Here is a 9,074-nt window from a genome sequence, read left to right on the forward strand (position 1 = left end):
CTATCTGACATCATTGGGATTTGGGAATATTTTCTCTGTCATTTTAACCTTCTTATTTGCGTTACGTTGGTTTCCTTTCTCTCTTTTTGTCACTATTTGATTCATTGTCTATCCATATTGGTTTTAAAAATAAATTGAATTTGTTTATTTTTTTAAAAATAAAATTAAAATTAAGACCAAATTAAGAATAGCTATAAATTATAAGGGTTGATTTTTTTAAAATTATAATTAATTTTATAATATATAAAAGTTAAAATCTAAATTTATTATTTTATTAATTTTTTAACTGTCACGTTAATTTTATATTAATAATTTTAACGAGAGTGGTCAAAATGACCAAATTATGTAACATGAATATTTAAATTATATTTGTATTTTATTTTTAGTACCTAAAATAAAATTTTTGATAGTTATATAATTATTTATGTCATTTACCCAAATTAATAAAAGTTTATTTTATTTGATAGGGATAGTTTCGAAATTTATCATTATATTGTTAGTAAATCATTCACTAAACTAAAGTGTTAATTTAATAAACTAAAAACTTAAGTGATAAAAAATAAGTATTGATTTAATATTGAATTTAAATTATAAATTAGGTTTGATATATTAATTAAAATTATTTGATAAATATAAATTTTAAAATATAAAAATTATTTATCCTTAATTTTTAAAGATTACATTTTATTCTAAATAAAATCAAATTTTAACTGTAAATTCTTGATAGGATAATATGTTGTTAGAAACAAAAAAAAATTTTTTGCCATGTTATTTTTATTTTAGATTATTAAACATATATCAAAATTAATAAATTTAAAAAATAACTAACTTGGGATTTAAATTAAATAAGTTATCCGGAGATTTTACTTAACATGGTATATATTTTTCTGGATATAACATTTACAAGTTGGTTTTGGTGGATACCGGGAAAGCAAGAACCGCTGTTAAAAACTAAAAAGGTTAAGAGAAAAGGAGAAAATATACGAAAAAAGGAGAGAGACAAATAAATGAGAAAGGCAAAAGTTAATTAGAAAGTTTCGCTTTTCTTTTCTTAGGCTGGCAATGGAAAATGGCTCCCCCTCGTTTCTATTCCCTTTGCAAATGAATTCATCCACTTCCACTTCCTCTTTCTTTTCCTTTTCCTCATTAATTAAATTTGTGTGCTTACATTTAATTCCAATAATTACTTGAGATAATAAATTTCCTGTTTCAGCATTCCAAGTATTCCAACCTTACAATTCGAGAGCAACACAACAATATTTTTCCTATATATATACATATACTGGTTTTGATTAATGGCCGCGAGTGCGAATCCGACGGGGAATAATCAGGAAGGTTTGTCGAACCAGAAGGTAACGGCTCCTCCTACAATAGCCAATGGCATTTCCCTCATTTCGAACAGCAGCGAAGCCAATACCTTGGCGCTTGCCGCCGGCTTGGCTGATACGCAGGCGGCGTTGAGGCACAACCCCGGCATCTCCATAAACTGGACTCCCGACGAACAATCTATCCTCGAGGATTTACTCGCCAAGTAACTCCCTCTCTATCTTTCTCACTTTAATTTTGAACTTCTTTGTAACATTTAGTTCCTTTCATTTCTCCTACTGTTCTGTAACTTGGTGATCACCGTTTTCTTCTATATATTTAAAATTAGCTTTTTAAAGTTAAAAGTGGAAAAATGTTTATCTTCAGGTTTCTTAGGATTGTAAAAGTATGTTGAGGTTGGTAAAAACATCAAGAGCAAATTATTGATATTAATTTTAACTTTTATATGTCCATCCTAAGATAAAGTGAAGTATTGTCTTTGTTGATGTAAATTTTTAGTTCTACTGAGTATATGTGTTCCCCGCCTATGTTTTCTGTCGTTTCGAGTAAAATGAAGAGATAATCTTGCTCTTTCTATATTTCTTTGTTGCTAAAATGCATTTCATTGCTTCTGTCGACGTAGCTGTTCATGAACCTGTTACGTGCTTTAGAAACGGGTAGTTCTTGTTACAAAATAACCTTTGGCACATTATGATCCGAGATTTTTTCGGCTTTGGTAAAACATTTTTTCTAGTTACCTTTTTTGCCATCCTCAGGTCTTAGGATGCTCTATTTTTCCATTGATTTAAATAAATGGTATAAACTTCCTACTATTAGCTAGGAGGTCCAGGATGAACAATGAAAACATGGATGGTGAGGATGATAATTGCAATTGCATAAGTAGTTGTGAATTATATTTCAATGTTCTACACCTTAACAAGCCAAAGCTCTTCCCATTAATTATTTAGCTTTAGTTATAATACAATGCATTGATTTCTGGTATTGCAATGGCAATATGTGTGTGGTTTCATTTTGTGTTGCAGTTCCAGATTGTTATCTTGTGCCCATGTTGTTTTCCTTGTTTATTTCTTAACTTGCATTTGATTAATGAAAGCCTGTACAATTTTTATATATATTTTGCTGTTTGCAGGTATGCATCTGACTCAACCATAGTTCGCTATGCTAAGATAGCGATGAGGTTGAAGGACAAAACAGTTCGGGATGTGGCACTGCGCTGCAGATGGATGACCGTAAGTTGATCACTTCAAATTGTATGTTATCAAAGCTTTGGGTCCAAGCTTGAAGTATTTTGTTATACCACAAAAAGTTGTCCTCCAAAACAGTTTATCTGGTTATAGCTTTAACAATTTCATTGTTTTGGATCAAATTAAACCTCAAGAGTTTCTGTTTAAAAACTCTGTGGTGAAGAGTTGCATTTGTCAAGTTCAATAAGATTTGGCTCCCTAGTCTATTCATAATTCAAAAACTTGTGACTTGTACAATCACCAGCCTGCCGCCAACCAAGGAATCAAGACAAGTCTAGTTTAAATGTCAATTATAATTTTATTTGATGCTTAAAGCCTTACATTGGTCAAATTAGTTGTATTAGGTTTCAGTTTTATCTTTTTACTGTTAGCAGGTGTTATATTATAAATGAACTTCCATTATTTGTATGAGTCAAGGATATCTTGGCACTTTTACGGTTCTAAAATTTGCAGTTTCTATATTTGAGGAATATCTTTTTGTTTTGTTTTTTCTGTTTAAATATTTGAGGTCCTTGTGTTATGGTTTCCTACTTGTTTAAGTTAAATATTGTAGTTTTCTGATTTTGGTATTGGATCATGAGTTTGATGTTAGTTTTATGGTTGAATTGTGTATGGCATATTGTGTGCAAAATTTCGCAAAATCATTTGCTTATGTTTGTATGGTAATTATGCATATAAACGTGAATTGTTTTCGAATGCTGAATAACCACCTAGTTGAATTTTTTTGCAGAAGAAGGAAAATGGCAAACGAAGGAAAGAGGATCATATTTCAACAAGGAAAAGCAAAGACAGAAGGGTATGTTTGTCTAAATTTGTATGCTAGTATAATTGATCTGTGCAATGTATTTCTGCACTGCTTTATTTTTCATACTTGGTTCTTTGAAGTGTATCTTTAGAAGGAAGTTCAATCCCTATGATTGTTTCTTGACTGAAACTACTAGACTCTGTGGTAAACTTTACTAGTTCCTTATTCTCTCAATGAATTCTGTATCCTTTTTCTTTTATGGTCTTAAGGCTTTTACCTATGATTGAAGATTGTATGTTTGACATTCTTGACTTGAAAGTTACTTGAAATGTGTACATCTCAAGCATGCATTCCATGTTATACTCTCATCATCCTCTATTACATACGCATACTGAAATTCTTGAAATAGGTTGTGATGTCTCAAGAAGCAGGAGAGCAACTAGATAATAAGTTGAGGTCATATAAGTAGGGTGCATAAATACATAAATACATACGCATACTGAAATTCTTGAAATAGGTTGTAACAAAGTAATGGAATTATCTACCTGTGTAAGGTGCATGTATAATTGACTATCAGATGCACTAAGCCTAAAGTTATGCATAAATACATGTGGTTGAAAGTGAAACATACCCTATCTCAGAGAAGGGCTTCTTCCTAGCATGTTCAACTCTACAATATCTTTTGCACGTGTGTCCACACTAGTTGTCTGGGTTGTTTTAGATATTTCCGGATGGTATTAGGCGTTTTCGTCCAGGTTCTAGCCTATTGTTGTTTAAGCTCAGGTGGGTGATTGGACTGCTTAACCCTCCTATTAAAGCTAACTCAGGCCTCTTATTTATGCAGTTCGCAGATTTGCATCCAAGTTCTTACATACATTGCTTGATTTCTTGATAGTTCAAGTTGATAAGGACATTGTTTCACAGGAAAGAAGTACAGACTCTTTGGCGAAGTCTACATCTGTTTTAACAGCTAGGCCTAATGGTCCTTCACATGTACCACCAATTACCCAGATGGACAACGATGATGGCATCCCATACAAAGGTTTGGTTAAGACTTATATTACAGATGACTCTACTTTCTTTACCAAAATTAAAATTATGGCTGGTTAGAAACTTCGAGCTGAATTTTTTCTGCTCAATCAGCGTAAAAACAATAGCTTGTATCTTTCTTTAAAAAATTGATTATAAAGGATCAAGCTTAAGACTTGAAGTAGCATACACATGGTGGTTCTTTGGGTTGATGAGAGTCAGTGACCATGATGAAGATAAAGCTTAGATTTGGGTTTAAGATTGACAGCAGTTCTGTTAAAAAAAAGGATCGGTGATTTTATTTAAGATGTCAATATAGTCATCTTGCTTTTCATACACCTTTTAATTTGAATTATGTCTTTTTCAGCCTTTTGGGGTGCAACAGGAGAGCTACTTGATCAAAATGCTCAAATATTTAATCAAATTTCAGCAAATTTTTCAGCTTTCCAGGTGAGACATACTGTCTTATATATTTTCATCAATAATTGTGCACGTGTACATCTGCCCTGCATTGTTTTGAGTTGATATTTTCTTATCTTGCATTCTATAGTACTGCTTCGTTTTGTTTCAAGTGATCATCTCTCTATGTTTTTTTATTAAACAAGTCCTTTGTATTTCATAGAATTTTGAAATCTTCAATATAATATATACATTATTTACAAGCACTCGATGAGATGATGTCAATTTACTGTCTAAACGCACTTTATGTAAATGAAAGTTATTCGATGATTACAGCAAACTGATTGATCGATTTTATTGTCAGAAGCTTGTAGCTTTGACAGCAGCTATCTGCCTGCTAGCTAATGATATTTGCCTTCTTTATTGATTGCTGTTACTAATTTTTCCCCATACAGATACATGATAATATAGATCTCTTATGCAAAGCCCGGGACAATATCTTTACAATCTTGAATGAGTACGTTATTGCCTCTATGCTTTCTCTGTTATGTGTCGAAATTAGATTCATTTTATTAACTTTTATGCTATGGTTGGAGTATTATTTTTTACGCATGTTTTAGTACATGAGTTAATAATAAACTAATTCAATTAGTAATATTTAGCCACTGCCGCTCCCATGACTTATTTTTAGCAAACAGAAGGGAAAATTTTCGCTTATTTTGAAGAGGTATTATTTTTTACAAGAGTTTTTACTCATCCTTATTGTTTCAAGTTTAAATTTGTACTACCTATTCTTTATTTTAATGTTAATTGGAGGGGCATCATTCAGCATTGTTGCATTTTTTTGCATGCCTAAGTTTCTGAACTTCATTATAATGTGACATATAACAGTATATTGATGGCAATCATAGACTCTTCTACTTGTCAGGAATACCATTAACGTTGTCATTGCTATCAACATCAATGTGATTTCAGGTCCGTTAACCTAATCAGTTTCTTTCACTGGAAATCATGAATATGAAAAAACAGCTTAGGTTGGCAGGACCTTTTCTTTTTGCCCTTTGCACATTATTTTTGTTTGGGATTATTTTCTTTGCATATCAGGTTGTGTAAGCAAACCAAAATTCATGTTAAAATTGGGGTAGTGAAAATAAGAAAGGCAAATGACCCGAGCACTAGTGGATCTGAGGCAAATGATGCGAAAAAGTAAACTGTTGAGTTGCGATACTAATAAATATGTGATGTACATTCTTTCTTTAATATTTTTTTTTACTGCAGGTTAAATGAGTTGCCAGAGGTAATGGAACAAATGCCGCCGCTTCCGGACAAGATAAATGAGGAAAAGGCCAACGAGATCCTTCCTCCGTCATCCCTTCAGATGAAATCATGATCAGGACTCGCTGGTGATACTCTCTGACCCATTTTATCTCAAGGTAGGAATTCTCGAGAAAAAAGGAACAATTTTAACAAAATAAATAGAGGGGGGAGGGGAATGAACTGATTTATTGAGATGAAGTCGTTTTGGTCAAATTAAAAATGTTTTGTAAGCATGTTTATATGGCCTATAAATTAGAATGCTGCAAGTAGTCTCATTTCTTCTTTTAAGTCAATTGATTTTGGAACTAAATGTAGCTTTGTGAATAATATATATAGCTTATGCAGCATGAAAATTTGCTGCTGATTCTAGTACAATATGTTATCTTAATGTAACATATCGGCTGAGCTGAGATTGACAGTAAGCATTTTTCAAAACAGATTCCAGATTTGGTAAAATAATTTTTTTAATAAATTATCATATGTTTTACAAAAGTAAAATTTATATATTTTGTAACATTCACCTATAATTAATCATGCCAAATTATGGTTTATTTTAAAACAATTAAATAATGCAGTTGTTTTATTATATAGCTAGTAAGAAAAGAAAAGAGAAAATATTTATAATTAAAAAAGATAGCTCAATTTCTATGATAAAAGCATAGTTATTGAGTTGGTCTGGGTTAGCTGGTAGGATTGAGTTCGGTCGAGGTGTTGGTTTGAAGAAAAATTTTAAACCAATTGAAGTGTAAATCAATATAGGACAGTTGAATCGGGTCAAAAAATTGATTAAATCAATTTTTAATATTTTATAAATTTTTAATAATTTATTTAATCAAATCATCTAAATTAATTGGATTGATGATCTGATCAATTCAACCATCCATTGATTTGATTATAAAAACCTTGAATAAGAGATATAATTTTTTTTCTAAAGAATAAAAAATATTCTATCTTTTATCAAAAAAAAAATCCCCTAAAGGATATTGTTTAATTATTAATTTGGATTTGATTTTTCTAGAATGTTTGGAAAGCAACATCTCAAATGCACCCATATGGCCAGATCAATACAAGGGAAAATAATTCTAAAAATAGCATTGATCACTATTTTTTGTATTATTAAATTTGACAAGATTTCCAAAATAAAACATAAAATTGAAATGAAACTACAACAAAAGATACAATATTTGTATATGCCCACTCCATGCCAAGGAGTATAAAGTGCAGGCTCGTAACGCATACATGCATTTTTTTTTTTTTGGTAATTAGAGTTAATAATGTCAACATTTGGATTGACAATGGTGCCCATGCCCACACTCAACCTTGCAGGAGAAGCACAAACCAGAACACTTGCCTTTCTTTGCGACATAATAAGCCACCACAAGAACTAAAACAGCTATTAATATCCCCACCACGATCCAAACAATGGTTGTGGAAGAGCTGTCGCCACCGCCATTATCACCAAACCACCACCCATTTGGATCACCACCATCGGAATATTGACTTGACATGTCTTCTATTGTTCTTGCTTCTATAAATCTTTGAAATGAAATTGTAGAAGAAGAGAAAACGAAGGGAAGATTATTTATTAATAAGAAAAAGAAAGAGTAGATAAAATTTTTAATGTTAGTTGGCAGACCAAAGCAGTCAATGGGTTTTTTATTATAAAGTGGGCTGCATTTGCATTCGCCAGCTACTGACGTGCTGGTAATTGAAGTCTTGGTGTAAAGCAAAATGACATTCTAAAATGTTCTAATGTTTTTGTTTGTATCATAAGAATTTGAGAACGTTAGTTGTGGTTTCTTATCAAAATTTGGTCATTGGTGATGGTTGTTGACACACTTAAACTTTGATTACTTTTTCTTATAAATTAAATCAAGTATATTCTATTTTTAAAGAAATTTGAGATAATTTTATTAAGAGTTGTTTTCCTTTGATTCGAAAACAATAATTAAACAAATTTTTTGTTTTTTATATTAAAAATACATTTATAAAAATAAATCAATAAATAATCATTAGTGGGTTGGTAAGGATTTTCTATATAATTTATGATCTTGTGTTTGATTTCCAAATAATATTTTTAATTGTTTTATTTGAAAATTATATGAAAAGATGAAAATACTCCTATAATAATAATATTAATTACCTTTTAAAGTAAAGCTATTTTAATAATTTCACAATTGAATTTGTGTTGAGCTGACTCATAACATCATCTTAATTAGCCACTTTATTTGTAATATAGATAAAACGAAAGTAAACACAAATCACTAAATATACTGAATTTTAAAGTTTAACTCGATTAAAATTTTTAAAATGACTCAAGGGATGTTCTGAAATATAATTGCTAATAGCGAGTAATAGATAGACTTGTCCATAGGCCAGACCACCTGGCTCGGCTCGAAGGCCTATTCGAAAAGTGGGAGGGTTTGGACAAAAATATAAGTCCAAGAAATGGGCTTGGAAATAAGGCCTATTTAGAAAACAAGACGAGCCTCGAGTAAGGTTTTTTGGGCTTGGGCCCAACCCCGACCCAACCTAACTTTGCAAGAAAAACCCTGTTGTTTTGCTGTTGTTTTCCACTAGTTTGATGTTGTCTTCCTATTATTTTGTTGCCAATTCACTATTATGTTGCTACTATTTTTTTGTTATTGTTTGGATGTTACATAACTATTGTTTTATTGTTAATTTTTTTAATGTTTTTACTGTATTATATATATACACTAAACTTTTATATAAAAAATAAAATTAAAAATTAATACTGGTGGAATGAGCCGGACTCTAGTTTTAGCATTTTCATTCAGGTTGGGATTGGACAAAATTTTAAGCCCATTTTTTGAGCCGGGCCTAAACTTATCGACTGAATGTAGAATTTTATTAGGGCCCGGCCCGGCCATGGAGAACTCTAGTATTAGACATTTGTGTTTGATATAGTATTTTTCACAATTATTAAATGTGGTGCTGTAGATTGGGTTGGTTGAAGGAAGCTGCTATTGCTTAGAAAGTTGCTCAAAGGACCG

The 9,074-nt window shown here is 31.2% G+C and overlaps 1 protein-coding gene across 1 annotated transcript; it reads left to right on the forward strand.

Moving 5' to 3' along the window:
* Positions 1-930: 930 nt before the first annotated feature.
* Positions 931-6,432, forward strand: LOC107912495 (uncharacterized). The gene is made up of 7 exons (XM_016840698.2): positions 931-1,531; positions 2,456-2,555; positions 3,301-3,366; positions 4,240-4,357; positions 4,712-4,794; positions 5,199-5,260; positions 6,022-6,432. Exons 1-7 carry the CDS (start codon positions 1,296-1,298, stop codon positions 6,131-6,133), a joined length of 777 nt encoding a protein of 258 aa, XP_016696187.2. The 5' UTR covers positions 931-1,295; the 3' UTR covers positions 6,134-6,432.
* The last annotated feature ends 2,642 nt before the right edge of the window (positions 6,433-9,074 follow it).

Source organism: Gossypium hirsutum, chromosome D11, assembly GCF_007990345.1.
Source record: "Gossypium hirsutum isolate 1008001.06 chromosome D11, Gossypium_hirsutum_v2.1, whole genome shotgun sequence".
NCBI classification, from domain to species: domain Eukaryota; kingdom Viridiplantae; phylum Streptophyta; class Magnoliopsida; order Malvales; family Malvaceae; genus Gossypium; species Gossypium hirsutum.